The 25,829-nt window shown below is 35.6% G+C and overlaps 1 protein-coding gene across 1 annotated transcript; it reads left to right on the forward strand.

Moving 5' to 3' along the window:
* The first annotated feature begins 2,066 nt into the window (after positions 1-2,066).
* On the forward strand, positions 2,067-21,346 carry Smp_007170 (hypothetical protein). The gene is made up of 7 exons (XM_018794004.1): positions 2,067-2,145; positions 10,250-10,333; positions 10,369-10,623; positions 10,662-10,817; positions 13,678-13,935; positions 15,830-15,973; positions 19,791-21,346. Exons 2-7 carry the CDS (start codon positions 10,268-10,270, stop codon positions 19,989-19,991), a joined length of 1,080 nt encoding a protein of 359 aa, XP_018648460.1. The 5' UTR covers positions 2,067-2,145; positions 10,250-10,267; the 3' UTR covers positions 19,992-21,346.
* Positions 21,347-25,829: the final 4,483 nt, after the last annotated feature.

Consider the following 25,829-nt stretch of genomic DNA (forward strand, 5'->3'; position numbering starts at 1 on the left):
AAAATTGCAGATTTGTCATGATGTAACTGCCCAATTTATACGATCTTACGTGTAAGTCACATCATTGTCTACACTGACACATCGTATCGCAAAAATTACCAATATATGATGGAGAACACAATTAGACTGGAGATAGAACAATATATTTTATATGGATAAAGGGGATAAGACAACTGAGCCATGCCATCCGATGGATTTCAATTCGTTGAATTTTTTCTTCTCGCCTTCCCCGTCATTGAGTTTTTCTCAGCGTTAAATGTCCCATTTTTCTCGTGTTCAACTTTGAGGATTGTGGGGTTTGGGCTCAATGCCACCACAAGCTAATTCTAGCTTCCACTCAGTTGAGAATACCAGGTAACACAAATGGAAAGGAGTTAGGCCACTATGTTACGTTTGCATCTGTGAGTAAATCTTTCGACTTTCAGTAAAATAATCCTATCGACACATCAGCTTGTGGACGATAGGCGATCATTCGGAATCCTGTGATTCTTAGTAGAGTAGAAAGATAACGTAAAAGTCCAGACTGTTACTGGGGTCCATGGTCTGTTGTAATATTTGAAGAGTGGGCGAAGTTTTCTATCCATAGTTGGGCACTGTTTCGACAGTAATGTCTTTATTTGGTACTGCTCCTACCATCGTGTGAAACGGTTCACACAAGTTGAGAGATAAGATCACCCATTTGAATATGGTAATGGTTCTACCAAATTAAGATGAACATGGTCAAAATAAGCATCGGGAGTTGTGATAGGACCCGATGGACAGTTTCTGTTTCTAATCACCTTAGAATGCTGGCAGTATACACAGCAACGTAATCACTCCACGATTTTACTCACACCAGGATGACGAAATCGTTCTGCAATGAGCTTGATGGTTTCTCGAAGACCTGAATGATAAAGTTTTTGCAACGTATTAAAGACGTTGCGTTAGTTGAGCAGTCCTTATTCGTAGATAAGTCTCACAGAAAAGCTTCTTTACCTGTATCTATCTATTTGATTTATAGTTTCAAAGTTGTCGAATATATCTCTTAGTGAAATGCTGATGTCTTCTTTTTGAAGCTAGGTGAGTTTCAGATCGATGCTTTGGAAACTGTTCAAAGAAGTTATACGATGAAAAGTTTGCGAAGCACTTCTTCAAATGAATGGGCTGAGCGAAAACTCGCAGATTGCGAAAAGAGTGATGATAGCCATTTTAGGAATGTCGTTTACAGCCATAGGAATTTAGTTAGATGGGGTTAGCCTACTACCAGAAAAGGAAGTTCCTCAAATAGATAATTTAGTATTTCTGTTTGCTGACCCTAGTTTGCTTGTGACGACGAGAAGGCTACAATGCTGTGCCACGTTTGTACTAATGGTTGGCACTAAAATGTCTGAGACCAAGGAGATCTAGTGAATGGATTCGAGTAGACCTACGCCAAGTCAAACGCACATGTTGTCTTAAGTGACAATCGAATTCCCATTTACCAACTGTAGGTCGAAGACCGGATCATGTAGGAGTCATTTGTATTAGCAGAAGAGAATGATGACTTATGCGTCGTCCTCGATGAGAATGCGAAGTTTCGTTATCACATCATTGATGTATGGCAGATGGCTGTTAACGTGTGCCGAGGGGAAGTTTCCTAAAATGTTTTTCGTGATGGAAGGTTTGAGGGTGGGGAAACTGCAGAATTTCCTGAAGTTTCCAGGAGATTTACAATACTTGTTTTAGTACAAACACCAATCAGGATTATCTGCTTCTTGTGGTCTAGAGAGAGATCTTTTTCGTGACGGGCTTATTCGAGTAGCTTGTGATCCTCTGAGATTATTATCAATATTAAGATAACGAGGACATGCGAAACAATTTATATTAGGGATCTATTCACTGCTACACTATCCTTATCACAGAAGTCTAGAAATTAGATAAACTAGCCGAAGGAGATAGAAGAATACAGAGTACGTAATAAATTTCAATTGTTGGGAGAGTTTATGAGTTCTCAGAATATCTCACATAGACATCGCCTACATACCTTATCAAAAATTTCGTTTGGAACGTTTAACTTGTGAGCTTATAATGAACAGGTCATAAGGGCGGGATTATCTGGCTGAGGGAGGCTGGGCACATTTTCGTGTTTCCTATCTCCACCTTCCAGAGTTCTTTGTTTCTTAGCAAGTAAGACTTACCCTTGAGTAACTTTATAAATTAGGCATGGAAGGTTAATTCTTTCAGTTCAAGCTTCAGTTATGCTTGGTTTTGAAATATAATAACGGCACTATTTCGTTCTGCACTATCTCAAGAGTGTAACTTCTAAAACTTTTTTAAAAAGAATTCTGAGGTAGTAATCCGGTACAGAAGGAGATGAGTCTGCAGATCAGAAATCTTTGAATAAGATACGGTCCCCATCTGTCACTAAAAAGCGTGACGGCATCTCTGATCACACACATTCGAATCGTGGACACGTATTTTCAGATTAAATTTTCCAGGTATCTGATATGTAGTCCCACGTACCGAAAGGAATCCATTCCGTTTCATATTTGAGTAAAAATAAATTTGACAACTTATCTCTTCCCTCCCCACACCGGATTCGTTCGTATAAGGAAGTTTAGTAGAATATCTGAACATGATGAGTACCTGACGTTTACTCAGTTAACGGACCTAGTAATCATTCTGACCACTTATTTACTAGTTTTATAGTGTTGCTGGTATTTAACAGTACCAACGGATTATTTTATAGTGCCTCAGAAGTTGGTTCATTTATATAAATGGACATCCCACGGCTAGTAATGTTGCGGTGATTTGGCAAAGTTGTCTTCGCAGAGATTAAATGCAGTTACAGATGTGCTTCATATATCTGTGCCAAAATGTTTTCCAAGTTATGTGAATAGCTCAGTCCCTGTTAAATGAACTATAAGTTTCTAGTTAGGGTGAACTTAACGCTTTGCTCCACGTACTTAGTTGCTTTGAATCTTTGTGTTGCTCAGATAATCGATCAATCTGTGCATCAGTCTGTTACGGACTTAATATCCGTTAAGCATCATCGATATTAGCTAAGTTATCTAGTCTGCGATAAATTCTTTATGTTCTTTGTTTATACTTTTTCCCAATCCTGTCTTTGTTTTCATAACGAAAATTTTACGTCCCCTCTTTTCCCTTTTTCATAATTAATAATAACACTTATTGCCGTCCTACACAATTTTGGTGTCAACCACTCTGTTTCCATGTCGTGTGTTCAGTTTGCAATGTTTCTTTTGCTTTCAACTACATTAGATTTCGCGGTGAAATCCACTTTATTAATAATATTTGCAGAATGAAGTCAGAACACAGGCTAACCACTTCCAAATGTTGTGTTTTACTATTCATATATCGTACAGAGGTGGCTTAGTGGTTAAGGCGTTTGGCTGTTATGTCCCATGTTCGAACCCTACTCCTCGTGCTTTGATTTAGGCGGTTGAGTAGTATCTTTAGCAGTTATTATGGCTCATACTTAAATACTTAGTGAATGAGTTAATTTATTCTATACTTCATTTCAAATAAAGCATTTTGTAAAATTATTGTTGAATTTGAAAAGTTTTTATCACCACTTTTTATGGTTTTCTGTTCTTTTAGTCTTCTGCTAAAACCGTCCACCCTTATCGTTTCTTTCTCACGGATTTCCACACCACTTTAGTGTAAAACTTAACGACAAAATACTTTTTGTAAACCAGACTATGTTGTTCTGTCGAATTACCCCTAAATGCCCTAGTACGACCGAGGGTGAGGAGAGTCAGCTCCTCCTCTCAAAATGCTCTCACATGATCACGCGTATGCATCCACTCCCACGAAAGTCCTACCCATTGCCTTCTCTCACTGGGGTGTTGCTTACGAAATTGAAGGGCAAAAAGCGAATGTCCGGCTATTCAATCGGGTTGATGGATATGAAGGATCCGCCCAGGGGAGTTGGCAAAACCTGAATCTAAACCAGTGGTTCACATGGACTCCAGGATCCTAAGGGAACAAATGGTGTATGAACCTATTGGTCATTGGCTACCATAGGACTGAATCTCCTTTATGAATCTCATAACGTTTAATATTTTAAACATTGGTACAAGGCACCAAATATATGCGCCACACAAATCAAATAATTCATGTGAGGGCTGGAATACTGCCCGGGCGCACAAATCGACTCAGGATCTCCTACCGTTGCTTCATTGCCTTGTGGATTAGACTTCTAGGTCAAAGGCTCGGGGAGTGGTTTCCTAAGAAAACCACCTGCTTCGGTCTGGACGTCCAGGCAGTATTCCAGTCTTCTTACAAATCATTTGATTTGTGTGGCGCATATGTATTTGGTTCCTCCTTGTACCATTGTTTGTGTTTGAATAAATAAATTTTCTGTTAAATTAGGACTCATATTTTGAGTGTTGAGGGTCAGTTTCTTAAACTTTATTTATGTCCTTTTGTCTAATTAAAGTTTGATCTGAAGTATTGGTCACAATTGGTGACCCATACATGATAACGTTTGCCTTTTCCTTGGCAGTAGTGACTAAGTGTGCAGGTTGATATGCTCGGTCCAAAGCTGTGTTTTCTTTCTGGGGTGGTGTTCAGTTATTCTGCTTCTCATACAAAAATAGATCAATTTCAAAACAACCTTTGTGGGTTAATCACGTACGTTATAATCTACTCACTATCGCAACAACATAGTAGTTATAAGCACTCATCTGGAGTTCAATAGGTGTATAGGTTTGGACTATAAATGCTCAGAAACTCACCCCCAGTGTTTTAGAAACACGGTGATAAGCAAAAGTTTATTTTAGACATATACATACTAATCATGAGTCAGTCAGTCAGTCAGCTACAACGTAGGACCAGGCACACATATGCATCGGTCCAAGTTGCCATATTTCGTTAGCACAACAAGATGAACACCGGATTCATAGAAATAGTTAATTTAGTGGTGGTAGTATATAAAAGATAGGTTGTATATAAGGATATAGTATAGGAAGGAAGAACGTTATGAAACAATTTTAATCTTAAGGTTTAAGGGAAGATAAAGAGTGTATACACCTACGCCATTGTGATCGATTCTGAGCCATGTCACCTAGAGTCTCCAACCATTGGTTACGATAGTCGCGCGGACCCCAACCAGGTAGTCTGCATCTGCCAACATGGCTCAAACTAGAGGTTAGTGACTTCAAGCAGTGATGCCACGTTTTGGTTTGGCCGCCCCTAACTTTTCCAGCCATCCCCTACACTAGTCAGCATAGCGCGTCGTGGTAATCGGTGTTCAGGCATACGTAACACGTGGCCTAACCATCTCAGTCGATGAAGATTCATGACCTCATCAACTGGTTTACCATCATTTCCTAATACCCTGCGTCTAACCTCACTATTACTTACCCGGTGATCGCAGCAGATACGAGCAATATTTCTAAGGTATCTGTGGTCAAATACTAGTAACCTACGAGTATCTTCTACTCCTAATGGCCATGTTTCACAGCCGTAAAGTAGAACAGAGAGAACTGATGCGCAGTATACTCGTCCCTTAATTGATAGACGGATATCTCGTCTTCGCCATGGGTGACGTAAGTTAGCAAAAGCCAAACGAGCTTTTTGAATCCGTGCTGAGATTTCGTCAGACACCAACCCATTAGGGCTGATCAGACTTCCAAGATAAGTGAAGTTGTCGACGCGTTCGACTACTTCACGCAGTAGTAGTTTCGGGGCGGAAGTGAAATACCCTAATAAAGCAGCAACAGTGGATAGCAATATAATTATGGTGTTATCAAGGATACTAGGAGTTAAAGTTCAATAGTTTGTTAGACGATCTGATTTAAAAATCAGTCATTTGTCCGCTCCCAAACCGGGATAGTAAAAAGAGGAGCGAAACGCTTTCCAATCGAACTCTTATGAATCGAAGCGCTAAAAATCTTTATGGACAATAGTCCAAAATTATTGGTGTGTGCGAGGTCGTGAAATTCTTACGGCGGAATACACTGAGAAGTCGTTCGTGAAGAGCAGCTCACAGGTGCATTCCAAATGAAGACCAGTGTCAGACAAGACTGCTTCCTTTGCCCCTTTCTCTTCCGATAATCAGTTGGATTATGAAGACCTCCACATCTCAGAGAAATTACGGGATACAATGGACAGCTTGGATGCGACTAGACGGTTTGGACTTCACAGATGACCTAGTTCTTCTGTCCCATACACACGAGCAAATGTAGGTCAAGACGACCAGTGTAGCAGATGCCTCTGCATCAGTAGGCCTCAACATACACAAGAGAAAAAGCAACATCCTCAAATATAACACGGAGAACATCAACCCAATCACACTTCATGGGAAAACTCTAGAAGAGGTGGAAACTCACGTATTTGAACAGCATCATAGATAAACAGGGAGGATCTGATTCAAATGTAAAGTCACGGATCGGCAAAGTAAAGTTATCATTCCTACTACTGAAGAATATCTGAAACTCGAAACAACTATCTGCAAGCCAATATCAGAATTTTCAGTGGGAACGTCAAGACAGTTCTGTTGTACAAGGTTGATACGTGAAGAACTGCAACCATCATCAAGAACGTACAAGTATTTATAAACAGTTTTCTACTCCAACTAGACTCGTCTAAAAACTATTTGTAATAACCTACTGTGGCGAAAAACAAAGCAGCTGCCATTCAAGAAAAAAATTAGGAAAATACGCTTTCAGTGGGTAAGACATATTGCGGAAATCATCAGACTGTACGGCAAGGCAAGCCCTAACTTGGATTCCTCAAGGCGAAAGAAAAAGAAGCAGATCAAAGAACACTGTTCTGGGAAGGAGAGGGAGACATTAAAAGAATGAGCAGCACTTAGAAACAACTGGAAAGGATTGTTCAGGACAGCTAGGTAGAAAATCCTAGTTGGAGGCGTATGCTCAACGAAGGGTGACAGGCGTAAGTAATTGATTAGGTTTCAGTCACTAACTACTCCATAATGGTAACTTAATGAATAAAGAGTCTGGTTTACTATTGTTGGGCTTCAAGTTAAAACTCCCATATTTTTTGGATGTGTGTGGTTCCACTAACCTAGAGGAAAACCGCGTCGAAAGCTGAAACGAACTTGTTAGTGATTAGTAAGTAGTGTTGAATGTGCCACTAGTCATGCCAGTTTACAGAGACCATCAAATACCATTGTACAACTAGGGCTAGAGAAATTCTATTCTTCCTCTTGTAATACACTCGTTTGGCAACGAGTTTGTAGCCAGTCAGGTAAGTTCCGCTCTTCTCGTGGAGGAATTGTTGTTTACGAAATTGTAAGAACAAAAGGCGAGTGTCTGGCACCTAAACCCGGTCGGTGGACACGGAGGTTCCACGTGGGAGATTCGGAAAATCCTGATTTCAAAACAGTGGTGCGAATCGATCCCCGGACCCTAAGGGATCGAATGCCTTTTAATTTATCTTTGGTCACCAGCTACCGTAAGGTTGCATCTCCTGGTACTGATCCACTGCTTTGTGGATTAGACCTGTAAGCCAAAGTCTTGGTTAGTGGTTCTGTAAGAAAACCATGCGCTTCAGTTTGGGGATGCGGAGAGTATCCTAGCACATACAAACATGGAGAAAATAATAGGTAAGGAAAACACTCGCTATCTATATAAATGACATTTACAATTTCTTTATTACATGTGAATTTATTTTACACTTCGTCTGACAACATAAGTCTGGGTGTCTCTGGAGAGTTTCAACTCCTATGTTTGCTGTTCATGTGAGATCCGTATTCAAAACTATAGAAAGGCGCTAAAAATTTGTTCTGTTGATCCCAAACGTTTACCTTGTGTGCGCCTATTCGGGGACCCTGTAACACTATCCGATTTAGCTGGTGTCGATGTCGTATTAAGCGTCAAAGGAGATTGAACACTAGTTGTTTAGATCCCCCATTAACAGTCGTTTATGTGCCGTTAAATTAAAAAGCTTCGTCAAATGAAGAAGTGTGGGGAAAGTTATTTTTCCATAATCTCCACCTATTCCCCCGAAAGATTGCAACTCAAATGCAATCTGAAGCCTGGACTCGGATTAATTACATCGTAACCAGCTACCTCTGGTGTGGTTGTATGCAAGACTACTGCTCTTTTTTGAATACTTATCTGGACTCTGATCATCGTTTGGTTTCTGCCAAGCTTGTCTTGCGTTTTGGTGGTCAAACGTTTTGTTCTGAACAAATTAAGCTAATTGGATGCAGCTTCTATTGTAACCAAATATAAAATTAAGGTTAGCTCAAGGCTAGTAGCTAACATGCTAGAAAGCGTGAATAAGCGTCGGATGCCTTTGATTGACGTTGTGGAAATAGCGGGTTGCGTCTTTGCAAAACATCCCGTTTTAACACACTGGGTTTTTGCAATCTCTTTACTATTCCTATAAACACATTGGTTTCGGAGAATCACGAGTTTTATCATGAACTTTGATACTTTCGTAAAGAGATTTTGCAAATTTTGAGTAGAAAAAACAAGGAACTTAGTGCTCAGAACGTGCTAGCGATTTGAAAACGACTTCTGCACTTGGTGATTGCCGGAAGTTATTTTAGCTCATCTAAGCCACTGATACGCAGGAGGGCTGGTGTGAGTGAAAAAACCTGCAAAGTTGATGGGTCACTATTTAGCAAAATCCATAAGCAGAGATTTCCATCTGGTTTATTGCCTCCCTTACACAGTTGTTATAGACAGATCCATCTAACAAGGTTGAGTTATGCAAGGATCTCCAACCTCTGGAGCACCACAAGTCACTAAGCCCATGCCATTTCCTTCCGATCCCTAAGTGTAATGGCAAACTTCTGGCCAGGGAATCGACTCAGTTGTTTGCAAAAGTTTGGGGATTAGAGTATCCTGAATGAAGCGATAGTCGTCCCTATCTTTAATAAGGGTTTAATTCATCTACGCAACAACTATTGGGAGATATGTCTGCTTCCGATTTCGTCCAAAATATTGGCTTCCGTCATGTCTTTCGGATTATTCAAACCCTTGGAAAACTGACTAACAGGGAGAGGGCTGGTTTTCGTTTTGCTTGAAGATGTATTGATCATATCTTCACCTCCAGCCTAATGTTAAAACACCTTACTGCAAATCTATAAGCGACGTGTTTCTTGATATCAGGACACCCTTCAATTTTTGGGACAGGAATGCTCTAAAATTTTCTGCTGAAGAATGGTGTTATTGAAAAGTTTATTAACATCTTGAAGGCCCTGTGCTCAAGCACCTTGAGCAAGTTGAGGGCATGGAATCACCTCTCTACAATGTTCCCTTTCGATCATGAGAGCTAGGCAGGGTTGCCTCCTAAATTCTACCATCGATGAAATTTCGGAAGAACACTGGTGTAAGCAGATAATGGTGGTGTGGGTCTATCACCTGGAGAAAGACTTGCAAATATTGAGCATGCGAATGATATCGTCTTACTATGAGGTGATACTCAAGCTGTACAATCCTCACCTTTTCAGTTTTTAATCAGCATCTGTAGGTATGGTGTGTACTTTACACCAAAGTGCAAAGCAGTTTTACAAAACTGGGAGGAGCCTGTGCATGCTTCCACTCTTTGTGGAAAGCCATTAAAAGTAGTCGAAAAGTTCGTGTATTTAATTAGTTGTGTGAGAGTTTTGGTGGTTACCTGACTAGTAGAATCAGTCTTTATATAGTTGAAGTCAGAGCACCTTATACCATTCTGAGCAATCTTTGGCGTCATTATGCTGTGTAAAATGTCGGGTCGACGGGAAGTCAGCGAGAGCAGTTCTCTATCTGATTATAAAATGTTCTGAGTAGATCTGATTTTAGAACACAAGCGTGCCTAATGACTTAATTCCAGACATATTCTTTTATCTTTGGTTTAGTAGATTATGTGTGAACGTTTGTGATCGCATGCCAAATAAACACCTCACCATAGTAAGGGGTGCATATTTAGACACCTTTTCTGAGTTTCGAGTCATGTGTTATTCCTCACTTTTCAATTTACTCGATCCTTTTGAAGTAAATTTTGTATGTTTGGTTTTCCGGTGTGAATGACGTTCTTGCTCAGACTCAATTACTTTTTATCTTGTGTTGGTGAACGTTTCGACAACTTTAAGGGATAACTATTAATACTAGGTTCTTTGTTATCTGTGAGCACAAATGTTATTATTAAAAGTTCATGCTCATAACTCGTTTCTGTCTCGCATACTGTTTGAGAGTTTTGATATATTTATCCTCATATACATGTACCTCAACAAATCATCGTAATTTAAATACTGTCAGTTGGAATTCGGAATAAACTTAATGGTTACCTGTTATCCGTATTTGATTTTCAGTCACAAACATTTCAAAGTATGCCTCTATTTGGTAAGCCAAAAAGCCCTCGTGAATTAATCCAAACTGTTAATGAGAACATAATCGTAAGTCTGAGCGTATTGTTTACGAAATTTTCAAGATTTTAAGTAACTGTGCCAAAACCGATAAAGAGCGGAAAAAAGCTGTTGAAGATATAGCAAGGGCTTTGACTGCTCTTCGGGAGCTGCTGACGGATAAGTCAGATACTCGATTGACTGGCAAAGAACGTGATTCAGAATTATCGAACTCTGAACGAGCACGAATTAATGAAATCATAACGGATGTAACTCATGAAATCATCAACCTCAATCTTTTGCCGCTTCTTGTAAACAATTTGGATGTCATCGAGTTTGAGGTATATGCTCTTTTGTTAGGCCTGTTTCATTTATTTAGAGTTCTAAACATATCGTTGATCTTTTCGGCCATATTATGAGGCGACAGGTAGGATCTTATAATCCTGCAGCTCAATATCTTTTGGCTAACTCTCAAATTTTAATATCTATTCTTCAAGGATACTCCAAACCTGACACTGCTATACACTATGGTGCAGTAAGTCTCATAGCTAGATTCTTAAAATGTTGATTTACAAATTATATCTATTCCTAACAAAGTTTTTATGAAATCATATTTCAATTCTGAAACTTTCAGGTTTAATTGAATATTTTAGTATTGTACTGGCTGGTATCAGTACGCTTGTTAGGACAAATTACACAGTACTATAAATGTAGAAAAATTAAGGGAAATATCAGTTCTCCATTATTCGGTGATTGTTAATTTCCTATCACATAATGGTTCAAACAAAGTATCTACAGTTTAAGAGTTTTGGGAATTTATTAGAAATGATAGTGTGGATTGATATTATTAACCCTTACAAACTAAAAATAAGACTTTGGGTTATTCGTGCTTGTTTGAAATGCTTGAATTCTACTAAAGCGAAACAGTTAAACTTCTCATCACTCTCTAAGTAGATGGTGAGTTAATAGACATATAATTCAGCAAACTGAATTCCGTTTTACATCACTGCTGGTACTAATGATACTACTTAGCTTTCTGACTTTCAGTAAATGCTACAAAACACCTTAGACCTAGTTTAGAGTTGATCCACTGCCTCTTGAATAGTGTAGTGCATTAATTCATCCACTCCTCTTTCAACTTATCATAAGTTTATACTCCAACGCATCTACAAAGATTGGAAGTCAGGTACTATCAAAAGTACCGATTCGTATATTAAATGGTACTCAGCCTAATACGCAGATCTGTATGTGTTCACGGAGCTGCATATCTTGGTACATGCATCTAACTACCTCATTGATTTGCATTGACAGGTAAAGGCTCTTTCACGCGAAAGGTAAACACTGCTATCCAGCAGACGGAAAAACATTAACAGCTTACTGACTTAAGCAAACAAAAATGTGTATCGGTCTAAGTTTATATCGAAACACGAGCAAAAGTCAACGCATGAAAGGAAGAGATAAAGTTGATGATAATAACAACATCGGTGAGTTAAAAGTTCAAAAATAATGTCCAAAAACGAGCGGAGTTGAGCGATGGGACGTAAAGATTTAAAATCCTCAAAATTTAGTACAAGATACCGAATGTATACTCCAGTCCAATGGTAATCAATTTGAAGCCATGTTACCTAAATTGACGATTTATACTACAAAACAGGCTCACTGCTGTATATATTGAAGCTATCGTAGTAATCAAATGATGTCTGACAGTAGATTTCTAATTAATGGAATTCGAGGTAGGACTTGTGATAAATACATGTTGGTCCACGTTGCCACATCTTATGACACGGCTAGAGGTAATTAACAAAATGAGAAGCAAGGGAAGAGAAATAATATCGATTTCGGCGGAGTTCTAAACACGAGAAATGTAGTTCTGAGGAAATTAGTATCATCAAATAGCGAATAATTGGCGTGTTACTTAAATTAGTATTTAATAAAGATAGGAAATGAATGCAACTGCCCTAATCACACCCTATATTTTACATCGCACCAATATCATCATTCCTTTTGTATTCTAAGCATGATTTTGTTTTTCATTGTTATTTTGCTTTTAATTCCCTTCACGTTATTCTTGGTTGATCTTTTACTGTATATTCTAAAAATAAGTATATCTGTTCATTTTTGATAAACTGTCCGAAGGACCCTATATTATATAAGAAACTGAATAAATTTCGATAATAAGAGAACCAAAATAGTCTTCTATTTAACTACCAATAAATATATACCTTTTTCTCACTTACCAACTATAATGTCTATTTCTTATTCATAATACTTGGCTATGTTTGTCTCCCTCAAAAGCAACATATTTTGTGTATATTTGAGGATTTCTGTAGCTAAATAGACTCCTCGAGACAAAGCGAATTCGCCTTTGTAAAAATCGTAGATTGTTCACTTTAGCAAAATTTACTTTTTCTCAGTTGTACCTAGGAAACAGGTTATATAAAATTCTTGGGAGAACTGCGGAATTTATTGTTGACAGTAGTCTATCATGTGCACGTTTGTTGCAGTAAGTATGTTAAGAATCAGAAACAAGAATAGTATGTATTCAACATTAGAGTTATGCTACAAATAGAGGCATAATAGATATCATGTAGCCAAAAGAGGGATTCTGATTTTTTTGAAAAATATCGTGGAAATCAGCGTTAGGTTTACTATTGACTTCTGTCATAAGCCATTTTTAATAACTTAAGCCATTAATTTTCATGATTCTTGGGACTTAACCCATAGAGTTTTGAAGCAACGGGTACTAATCTAATACAACTACCCTTCCTGCAACATTGTGTAATAAAGAAGCTTCTTTTTTTTCCACTGAGCTCGTGCGTTTGAAAAATGATACGTGACATCGAGTGTTCTGGGAAGAAATGTTTGAAACGCTTAGGCACAGGTTAGCCATGCACATCGGTGTTGTGTTGTGATAAAATCTGTGAAAAATTATTGATTCGTTACATTAGTGTTGATATTTAGCTGATTTAATAAGTACGAGTTAATGTACTTGAGGTTAAACACGTTTGTAGGTTAATGATACTCACAAGTCGCTCAAAATTAAGTAGGTGATGCTGGCTAGAGCCTACGACAGAGAAGTTATGGGCGATTAAATGAAATCTTATTCGTTTTTCTTAATTTTATCTCGAAATCGATATATTTATCGATGTATATATATATTTTCATGATCCGTTGATATTATGTATTCAATTTGTCTCTTTTATCCTTTTGCATTTAACTGCTATTTGTTCTTTGATAGTTTTTGATTTTAATTAATAGATAATGTTTAAAATACTCATGTATATAAAAACATAGATTTTTAAAAATGTTAAGTATCCGTTTCATGTTTTTGTTTCATGATAAATCGTGTGTTCATACTTCAGGTATAATTCCTCTGTTTTTTTCTTTGTAACTAGATGCTTCGGGATGCATGCCGACATGAATCTTTAGCCAAAGTTGTTCTTCGTTCACCAGAATTTTATCAGTTATTTGAACACGTACAAGGCACAGCATTTGATGTGAGCTCAGATGCTTTCGCTACATTGAAAGATTTGCTTACTCGTCATAAGGCGCTTGTAGCAGATTTTCTAACAGCTAATTATGATGTCTTTTTCGACCATTATATGCATATGATTTTATCAGATAATTACGTCACAAAAAGGCAAGCATTAAAGGTTAGTTCTCTTTATTCAGGGTAAATTATGATTCTGTATTTTCCCTTTTTTATCCTCCTTGTTTGCTTTGTTGATCTTCCCCCCTTGTTTTACTAGTAAATGTGACCATTTGAGACTGAAGTCTTTTGTGACAGATTAAACGTTGTCTTGTTCAGTCAATTATATAAAGGAAAAAATTCATATCCTTAGGATATTTTTGCGATATATAGAATAGATGAAATATGGTTAGCAGTGGAATCCAGGACTCACGTTTCGTCCCATTTAGGACTCGTCAACTGGATACACATGCATTCACAGTTGATGTTCACCCGGGACTGGAACCCTGTATCTCACTATACAAACGCTAACATGTTATCCACTTAGCTATTGAGTTCAAATATTCACTCACTTGTGCAATGCGTATGAGTTTTAATTCAACTTGAAATGATTTGTATTATTCCTTTGATATTTTGACTGAAATTTGATCCCTCATGGTTGGCATATGTGCATTCTCTGCAGACTATCTTAATATATCCATTATGAATTAAAAGCTAGTTATTTTTTTCATCACTTCACTTCATTAGAATTGACCCTAATCGAAACAAAAATGTGTGAAACAAGAATACATTTAAAAAATAACCGGAACGTTAGAAAGTTTCATAATAAACTATGGGTAGCTTCTCAATCCGATCTTTATACCTGATCGGTTGGAAATAGCTATGAAAATTAACACACCTAATTTATAAAAACCAATCATCCCATTTCTATCCTGCTGACAATACTTAAATGTCCTAAACATGGTTTTCTATATTTAAGTTCTTATAATTCCATTTTATCAATTTGTCCAAGTCATTGGTATAGAACAGTCTCATTCTACTGTATACTTTTTTAAATTTTGCATTTGATACTCTGAGGTCCGATTCAGTGTGAATAAATTTTCTGGGAAGTCGACAAGTTTTAAGGAAGCCTTGGGTCCTTTTAACCTTAGCTGAAGAAGTGATGTATAACTTGAAAGCTTAAATCGACATGCCGAAACTATTCTGCCAGCTTGTTTTATTTAAAGTAATTTTAGTAATTGTGTAGCGGATGTTACAAGTAGTATGTAGCGGGACGTGGCGTCAAAGTTACAACAGTCATCAGACGGAGAGAAGATCAATACAGCGAATATATGGTGTAGTCAGAACAGTTGGTGACCAGACGAGAAGACAGTTTAGGTTGCATAATACACCAAACGATGCGAATGTATAATTGAAGGCTATGTAAATTTATTACGTAAACATTAACTTCTTACAATAAATATAGATTCCTTCTGCCTATTGCCTTCTTTTACAATTTTAACTTAATTTTTAGTGCAAAATATTGGCCATATTTTATATGTTGCTTCTCTCTTGTCACTTTTAACTGTAAATGTGTAATGTTTGATTGAATCAAATACACTCGTTAAGTCGTGAAATCATGATTTTAATTTGGTGAAAAGATCTCATTTTGATTATTTCATTCACAGAACTTTACTTTCTCATCCTGATATATATTTACAAAGACCATCTACAGTAACGACGGTCAGTCGAGAATAGCAATGAAAATAAATCATTAAACGTATAAAATATGGTATTCCTGTTTAGACGTTCAATCAAAAACTGACTAAGAATGTTTTCAAAACCAGATGAAGAATACAATATGAGAAAATTTGATATTTTCCCTCAACATATGCTTCCACTTACATTTTTGACTCATACCCCCTTAACAACAATAATATCGTCTCTCAATTTCCTGAAACTAATTATTTTGAAAGCTCATATGCAAGCCATAACTCATAGAAAACTAACTATTCCTTTTCTATTTGAAATTTTATGTTGTTCATGTTTAATTGTGAAACTCAAGTATTTCCGTTTTTTTTGAATGATCTTATTCTCAGTTGTTAGGAGAGCTTTTACTTGATCGGCATAACATCTCAATAATGACCAAGTATATTGCAGATCCGGAAAACCTCAAAGTCATTATGAATATGTTGAAAAGTAAAGAAAAGCAAATTGCTTTTGAAGCGTTTCATTGTTTTAAGGTTAGTTTAACTTGAAAGAATTAAAAAGTATATGTTTTTCATAAATTTATTTTAGGTCGACAGGTATTTTTTTACTTAATTAATTCACCTACAACTCTATGGACTCATTAATAGATATCATGTAAATAAATGAATATTTATGCAAAATAGTTTTAGTGGTTGCTCTTCCAGCCTAACATAACCTACGAATTGTTCGTAACTCACTTTCTTGCTTTAGTGGTCAGTTTGTAATAAACAAGTAAGATAGCACAACTTTGAGGATTTTAAGGTATCACCGGTGAAACACAGAATTTTATGAAGGCTGTTTAACTGTATGAAGTGTGACAAATGTACACTGATGAACGAAGCCAGCGTTTTATATATTTTAGTTCGAGATTTCACCATATATATATATATAATTATCTGTACGGTAAAAAATTCAAAGTAATTAGGAATTCAATGAATTCAAGTGAAATAATAGTTAGTTTTATTACGTTAAAAACTGATTGCTGTATTCTGTTAAGGAGTCTTAAAATATTCCTTGTCAAAGTCTCCACGGTTTTTACAATTGATTGGTCAGTGTGTGGTGATCAACTTCTTGTGTATCAGATCCTTCTTAGTGCAGCTCGAATCCTATCAAACAGGTTGCAGTGTGATCGCTAGTCTAAATGACCCGGCGTTGCGTGCATTATGTTCAGATGAGATGGCGTTTGAAGGTAGTCTACAGGAAACCCTGAACCTAGGTTTCGTGCTATTCGAGACTCATCAGCAAGGTGTAATTGTATTCTTCAGGGAAGTAATATAAATACATTCCCGTTCTACAGCCCGAATAGTTCAGTGTTGACGTCTCTGACTGTGAAGCTGGGTCACATGGGGGTCGGACCCATCAAGGAGCATCACTCCTCTCAAGATTACAGGTACATCTTTCTGATGAGTCCCAAATAGCACGAAACCTAGGTCCAGGGTTTCTTGTCGACTACCTTCAACCACCATCTTAAATTTCTAGAGGTCCAGAAAACGTTTTGTCCAATTAGCGTTAGATAGAAGCTTCTCATAGGTAACTCACCGTCAGTTATTTAGCTATAAATGCAAACTTTATACCTATCAAAGTTTTAGACGTTGAGCAAGTGTTATTAGTTAGGTCAAGAACAATTTATTTTGCTCAGTGTGTGTTGCATATGCTCATACATGATCTCTCATTTACATTAAGCACTATAACTACTAAACTACTTTAGTTTCTGATCATGAAAAAGTCGTATTTCCTATATAATATTTTCGAAATAATTAAGCGCTGCGTGAAAATCATACTAGCATATTGATTACAGCGTTGTAGTTATCCCGTTCTGTTTCATGCAAATGGTCCGACTTATTTTAATATTCTAATTTCTGCTTACATAACTCGTATTGAAAACCGAAACAAAAAAGTCTTGTGATTTTTTTTCACAATGTTTTCATGGATAACTGATGAGCTCCCATGTTTTAAACAAGTTCATTGATAGTGTCGTCAGAAGTATTATTCTCAAATATTAATTATGCCGTATTATGTTGCTACATTATTTTTAACCTATGTTAATCAACAATACTCATTAGATAAAGCTTATGTTGAATATGATCAGTTATGTGGATTTTCCAATTGGTTAAATAGTTTACTATGGAAAGTAAATGAAATATTTCAGATAGTATTTTACGACTTCTGACAATCCATTGGTGTTGTGAATATGTGTCACTAATGAGTTTACATTTGCACTAAACGTAGGTCCTAAATTTCCTACCAATTGAATCCGACGATTAAGCGTTGACCACTGTAAGTTATTTTATTGATTAGTTTTGCCCAGTAGCCATGTTGACCAATAAACGTCGATTACTACCTATGAGCACTGAAAACTAGACGATATACTGGTATCTATTTTGTAAGACGGTAGTTTGTTTGGAAGAGTGAATAATTTTACGTAGGATCATAATTAAGTTCATGCGTCTACTTGAAAAGCAATAATTTATCAATGATATTAGCAGATAAATCTGTTATTTATTCATTATTTGAACCAACAACAATAATCACTGTGAATAATTTTATCTGGATGCAAGATTTATTTCTCTGTTTTATCGCTTTTCTCGTCTCAATGTAGACTTTCACAAAGTTGCCTTCCACCTTTCAGTCTACGATGAAATAATGATGTGTACTGTTAAATAGGTTTATCGTGTGATATTATTTTAAAAATCATCCTTCTTGAATCTTCAATGTTTATCAAGATTTCACATGTTCCTATTTTTTTGTTCATTCTCTTGAAAAGTACATCTACACATGAGTGGATAGTTGAATTGCATGTCACTTATGTTTGTAATATAGAATCTTTTATTATTCGATTGCGTGTCTTCATGTGAATTAACAAAAAGTATGTAGGTGCATGTTCAACTTTACATATTGAATAGCTTAAAGTGTAATAAGTGATTTAGTTTTTCTAAGATCCTGTTTATTACACCCAAAGAAGATCACTAATAAAATAATGATATATTTGTAAGTAGAGATCAGAATTTCTTACATTTTATAGGTTAGTTATATTTTTGGTACAATTCATGATTCTCAACACTAAGTATTTCAACTAGTCTACGTTTCTTACTTCTTGATCGATTTTAATGATCAATATTGAGTGATCTACAGTCAGTAGTTAACAGTCCAGTTGATGGATATCTACATAAGGTACACTCTTTTCGCTGCGTATTGCAAGTAACCATGATTATTCTGATTGGGCCTTTTGTAGCTTGTAGAATGATGGGTTGTAGACTTTTCATAAACGCACCTGAATAGGTTATATGATTAATAGCCATAGCGATGTATTAAAGCAAACAAAATTAGATAACTTGTTGAAATATCTAGATGGCAGGAGCAGGTAGCCCAGATGTTCAAGTAGGCCGCCATTGATAATAACTGAATTAAATTGAGACAATTTTATTTATTAAGGAGAAACAAGGTAAAACATTGAGCTCAAGGAAAACCAAAATACGTTTGGTTATTTTATTCACGTCGTTTTTGGTTCAGGTGGTTTTTTTATGTGATATCACCGTATGTATACTGGTGGGTGTGAAAAATATAAACGGTCAAAGTGGGATGGATAGTAAAGTTTTCTTTTCCATTGAGGAATTTAAGATTATGTGAAACGCCTCAGCTACTGGTCTTTCATTATAATTGGATAAACCTTTCTCAAGTATTTTATGTTTTTATATTGATTTCAGTGTGATTGAATGTAGTATATACTGTTATTGTTTATTCGACTTGTAGATTTCTTCGTTCTACGGTATTATCAGGTCTTTTAATATAACTAGGGTGTTCCTTGGCATTAGTCGAAATTTCACCACACGACTCTTCAACGTAGAACGCATCACAGTCGACACAATTCTGTATACATCTGGAAAAGAGAAATTTGTGTAAAGATAATTTAACATAAAACTAATTCAACAGAAATTCACAGATCCATGTTCCAATTAATGGGAAACATTTTTTGGATTATAATTTACCACGTCGTAGAAACTTCCCTTAGAACACTACAAATTATTTTTTAATTACACATTTTCCCGTGTTTTTCCTATTGGTCGCAACGTTTTGTTCCTTTTACCCAATACTATTTTCATCCTATATATTGCAACAACTTTATATAGAACTGGTTTAAAAACAGATAAAGCACTAATATTGACAACTATTGTCAAAAAATCTTACTAATTAGTAATGTATGGTATAATTGATTCCATCGATTAAGTGAAAATAATGATATTGTCCGGTTATCATAACTGAGTTTTTATTTCTATACTTCCATTGGATAATTTTTAGTTTTTATCTTTATAGGTGTTTGTTGCAAATCCAAACAAGCCACCAGCTGTTCATATGATTCTATTTCGTAATCAGGAAAAATTACTATCCTTTCTGACAGATTTTCAAACTGAACGTACAGATGATGGTCAATTCAATGATGAAAAACAGTATTTGATCAAACAAATCAGAGAATTAAAACCAGTGCCTATTTCGTCTAATCCAAATCCCACCTAATTGAGCTCAATTCCGCGTTCTACCTAATAGAAATTTTTGGTCTTATTTCTTGTCTTTATTTAATGTGTCAGATTTGTATAAAATATGGTCTACGCCGTACATTCTTCAATTATAATATGTAGTCAGTACTCGTTCTTAGATCCTCTGACACGCTTCGTGTAATGATGGATAAATATTCTGTCAGTAATTATCTTTATGTTGCAAAGACTTGAATATTTTTAAGAAAACTGTATTATTTACCATAAGCCATTTTCATGTATTATCTCATAACTTTACTGACAGGAGAAGAGTAATTTTTAATGCTTCTGTTTGGTGATATTCCTCATGTTGTATACTACACTTGTTACAGTTATTACCATCATACATTGTTAATCCGAGTTATTGGCTATAAATAATTTTACAACTCTTTCCTCATACAATTTTCTGTTTTTTGCATAGAAATTTTTTCTTTATTTCATTCACTCGAATCATTTATTTTAGTTGTTCATTTGGATTAATGAGGAATATTTTTTATCCGTATTCTGCAATATCTTAATTGGACAAATTAGCTGTATTTTGCAACTTTTTTTGTACAACTCTCAAATTTTGTAGAATATAGCATTGAATGTGTATATATACTTCTTTAGACGTCCACCTGTCTTTCCATGATAGTTCTGTGTAGTTAAGTCCTGCATATTCATTCAGCCTGTTGGTTTTTCCCGTTTTGTTTTCCACTTTTCCTGCTAGATTTTCTGCATATTAAAGACTATTAGTTGCGGAAGTGTCAGAGAAATTGGATTTCTTTTTTCGTAGTCTATGTAGAGTATTTTTGTTGGACTAATAAAAATGTTTTTGATGTAAAAAATCATTATTCACTTACTACTTAACCTTTTTTGATAGTATGTAGTAATAATAGAGTAATTGAATTCTGTTCTCTCTCTCCTAAACTGTTTCTTCCTCCGATACGTATTTCTTTACATTACAGTACATTCAATAATTCTGAATCCCTATTTTCCTATCTATGATTTTCTTTTTACTGTTAATATTATGATTGTAGCAATTGTGGATGCGTATAATTCTTGTTGAGAATCCTCGCCTGGTCTTTAGTTATTATTCAGAATTCTACTTTACTCTTGTGCACATATTTACTAATGGGAGCGTATAGATTGAATAATCGGTGTTCTACTATGTTAGATTATTTCTTATTACTATACCCTACATCATCTTACAATTTAAACCAAGCAGAATAGTTAATCAATGCTAATTTATCTAACAGTGTGATTAACAGTGAATTTAATCATGGGATGTCTCCATATTTTAATTGTTCATTTTTATATAGTTTAGGTTGTGTATTGCTTTATAAAGACCTTAGGTTTATAAGAGTTTTGGTCATTTTTAGTATATAACTGGTTACTTTGCATCCTACATATCATATTAAATTAAATTTTGGAGATTAAGATAAAGTTATGGTGTTAAGAACCAGTGTGAGTTGCAACTGCGTATTGGCGCAGCTGCTATATTCAGTCACAACTTTTGTGTAAGCAACATAAATATTTTGAAATAGTTAAAGTTATAAGCAAACAAACGTTTTGGAAGCTCAGTATTGACTAATTAGCTGTATGTAGTTAAGCTATAAACTGAAAAAGGTAATATGAAGCTAGGTCACTTGTTATCTACCGTAACTGACTATTTACAATGTATTATATTATAGAAATTCATGCAATCAATGCTGCTTTAATTACTGGTCTCACTTTTGATTAAAGCAAAACAACAATACTATGAATTTCTTTTTGTCATAGTCTAATTGTATCGTAATGTACCAAACTGAGAATCTCTTTATTCATAATTTTAGCGTTGGAAAAAAACATTTTCAAGAATTCAAACTAATAGTATGCTGTAGGGTTTTTTGAAATTCGAATACATACTATGCCGTTTTATTTATCACTTCCCCACTTTAATGACTGAAGAATGAAGCTAATTGACAGCTAAAGACATCTATTTCTAAGAGATAATTTTCGAAAACACTTCTATCTAGCGAAGCTATGCATCATCGAAGGATTTAATGTTAGTTTATGACGTGTGTGATATTTCTCAATCATGTAGCACAATATAGAAACATGAACACCGGTTTCACATCCTTTCCAAAGTTTCGTCACTTCATGAATCAGCTTTTACCGCGTTCCGTTTAGTTTTACAGATTGTCTATGACTGGATTCACACACTAGCTCTAGTGACTACATTTGTTTATCAATGTGAACTGATATCTATGTTTAGAGTAGACTCGTAATTTCGATTGTTTGTTATCAGACTGATTAGTTGACCAACATTTGAAGCGCCTTTTTTATGAATCAGTACATTTATTTGTTATTCTATGTATTTGTCTGGTAAGCTGTTATTTCATTGCTTTTCACGTATTTGTATTTCTGCTGAGAACACAAGAAAATACGTATTCAAATTACATTAGTATTTTTGCACCCTAAACTTGTAAATCCTTACAAATAAGTTAGACCTTAATAAACCAAATCTACCATACTTGACATTTTATCGCGTAAAACTTTAGTTTCGTTTGTGGTTAAGGAGTTATTTAATTATTAAGACATGTTAATACATAGCTTTTTTATTTATATATTTTTGTTTTGTAAATGCGGAACATTTTCATTGTCCATTCAGTAATTAATTTGCATTTAGGAGTTAATATCATCGATAAATAGATACATAAACGAGATTTAAATCCTTTAGTTCATATGAAGACAATTCGTCACACTTCGTTGAACTCATACTTTATAGGCCATTTGTTTATTCATTTTGGCTTCATAGTCCTATCTTCATTACATATTCCTCCTACAGATCTTATTCACTAGTTTTTGATTTGTTAGTACTGTCTTTGATTAGTGGGCGATATATTTTATGCTAATAATCATTTCAACCTTATTGCCAATGTATTTTAAAAACAAACAAGTGAGCTATTAATAGTTTGTAAACAAGTTACGTGAAATTAATTTCTATCCATCAGGTGTTCAGAATATATCACGGTATTGTACTTGCGTACTTAAAGTATTTCAAACCATTGATAATAGGTGATCTGATTTTATTATTCAATTATACTTGGGTTTGACCATTGCATATATTTAGAGTTAGGTTGATAATTGTCTTAAGCTCACCGAGATTGCTTCGTGATGGTTAATTAACTATTGCAGCTCACTTCCTGCGTGTACATTTATATATCCAACTTCTAGATACACTTAAAGTATGTCAGCAGGGCTAGTTGTGCTGCTCGATAGACGGGATTGAGATTCAAGAGCAAACCAATTGTTGTCGGATGCCTGACTAGGTCAGGGGTCCGCTTGATGAAATTGCTGAATGTCAGGTGAACAATATGCTGACAGAATTTTAGAAGTGACAAACTTTCACAGTGCAAATGCTTGTTGAAAAGTGAAATGGGTCGATCATTGATGTCTTGTCTAATCTATAAAGAGAATCATTAATTCCTGTTTCATTCAGTATTAATGATATACCTAAGAATACAACTTTTCTAACGTATGTTTCGAGACACTCATCATGGGTTGAATTATTAATCATTCAAGATCAACAAGTTGTTGGGTTTTCCGACCATGGCCACACGGTTCTGTTTACATTACTGAGTTTAATCAGCTGGTCGCAACCCTCTTATCTTGAAATGTTTCCGTCAACGTTTAAGGGGGCTTTTTTAAGTCACAAGGTGTTTAAATTACCAACAGCTTGTAATTGTATGGAAGTTTTCCCAGTCACCAACCATCCTACTTTTTCACATTTCACGACGCTTCTATAAGGCTGAATATAGCCTTCATGTAAAGGGACGTACTGACAACAACACATTAAGGGATAGCAGTGTTCCGAATCCAGACTAAGTAAATATTTGGTCCTCACGTCTACGGTCAGTTCTAAAGGCTACCTGTTTTTTATGGGTTTACTGAGCTTAAGCATAGGATTGTGTGATCATGCGAATCAAGGTTTTATAAGTTGTTAGTCGATTTAATTCATTGCTATCATAAGAGAATGTATCTTTCTCTCATAAGGAACCGATTTGCTATTTAGGATTGCCGAATAGATTTGTATTCATCTCCTAAACGCCAACTAGTTTTTGTTAGCGTGGCTACTAAATCTAGGTCATTGGAATTTATTCAATAGTGTTCAAAGCTCATCGGCATGAGTTTTCAAGTGTCTATTGGTTTGATAAGAGTTGCTAGAATCCACTAACATTTCTTAGATTACTTTATTATAAAAGTTATGTGATTTAATGATAGAAATCCATATAAGTATGCCAATGAACCAGACATTCATTTGTTTATGTTCTAATTTCAGTGTAATAAATTTGTTGGAACCTAAAACAAACGGATCAACAACTGGTTTGTTTTAACAACTCCCCCCTTCATTATTTTTCTAAACAATTCGACAAGTCAACAGTGCTATAGGACCATGAATAATGTAGTTTAAAGTGTAGCATAAATCAGGAAATACATATTAGTTTATGACGCCTTCGCTATGTAAAGGGATCAGGATTATATGAATGTATCTTATTTGAGTTTGCCTATTATGATTTTACAGTTGTGTTTTGCGTACGAAAGGTAACAAAGCTGTGTTGTCCTTTCCACTTTAGACAATTAAGTTTGTGAAATATCTCATCAAGTAACGGATCATTTACCAAATTTTCTATCTAGGATTTATATTTTGAAATCCACTTACTACTCGAAATAACCAGAGAACAAATGCAGTTTTTATTAAGATGATGCTCCGGTCAGTGTTAGGTCATCATGTAAAACCTGAAATCACTGGACGGAATTTTTATCTTAGTATGGGACACCTCAGTCCACGATAGTGCGCGACCATCTTCCATTGTCTTCGTTGGGTAACTACCTCACACCCGACACGATCGCCTATTATCATTGATTGGTTAAAGCTAGACATCAATACCGCTGAACGCCAGTTCAGTTGTCTAGAGGTTAAGCGTCCTGGGTTCGAGTCCCGCGTGCGGAATTGAGGGTATAAACTGCTGGAGAGTCCTATACAAGGACGAAATGGCCGGCTGGTGTTGTGTGGTGACGGTCATTTCCTTAAAAATTGTCTTCATAATTCTACGCTTTATGAGTAGTGAAATATGCGATTTGGACACACCTATTGGTCTTTTGTCAATCAATCATTGCCCATGAAGGTTCCTGGTTGATAGTTTGTCTACTGACTTTTCTCATAATAGATGTTCTTGATGTACTGATTGGTACAAGGACATGACGTCTTGTTTCTGTCTACTTGTTCAGGTTGTTATCTTGAGATGTTTAATTGTGTTCATATTATTCTTGTTTTCGTTCCTATCAAGCTGAAATGAAATGAAACCGTTATACAGTCACCAGTTGAGTAAAGCTTAACATAGTGATATTTCTTTGTGATTATCGTAGGCATTTAATCTACGTTCACTAGGCTTCGAATTTTTATAGTACGCTAGCTCCTAAATATTTTAACTCGGAATTGCTTTAACCATAACCACTGGTTATATGGCAAAGAGATCTTTACACCTGAAATTCCATATTTATATGAGATATTATTTCTAATCTTTGAACCGAGTAAATTGGACAACAATAGTTTAACTTGTGTTAACTGCAGAAACAAAGCTTAGTTCTGCTTAATTTTGCATACTTGATTAGTATGAGATCATTTCTCAAAAGAATTAAAAGAAGTTACCCTAAGAGAACAGTTTAACGACGGAGCATTCATTTGTCGTTTCATTCAAACAGTCTATTTAAATAATAAACATATTTTTTTGTTATACTCCTTTGTAAGTCATTGCTTCGGAAAAGTGGCTTACATTAAATCATGAAACGTCAGAAA

The sequence above is a fragment of the Schistosoma mansoni genome, chromosome 1 (assembly GCF_000237925.1).
Source record: "Schistosoma mansoni strain Puerto Rico chromosome 1, complete genome".
Classification (NCBI taxonomy): domain Eukaryota; kingdom Metazoa; phylum Platyhelminthes; class Trematoda; order Strigeidida; family Schistosomatidae; genus Schistosoma; species Schistosoma mansoni.

Coding starts and splice junctions, on each gene's coding strand:
- Smp_007170 (XM_018794004.1), top strand. CDS start 10,268: ATGCCTCTATTTGGTAAGCCAAAAAGCCCTCGTGAATTAATCCAAACT. Junction 10,334..10,368: donor CTGTTAATGAGAACATAATC/GTAAGTCTGAGC, acceptor GAAATTTTCAAG/ATTTTAAGTAACTGTGCCAA. Junction 10,624..10,661: donor TGGATGTCATCGAGTTTGAG/GTATATGCTCTT, acceptor TCATTTATTTAG/AGTTCTAAACATATCGTTGA.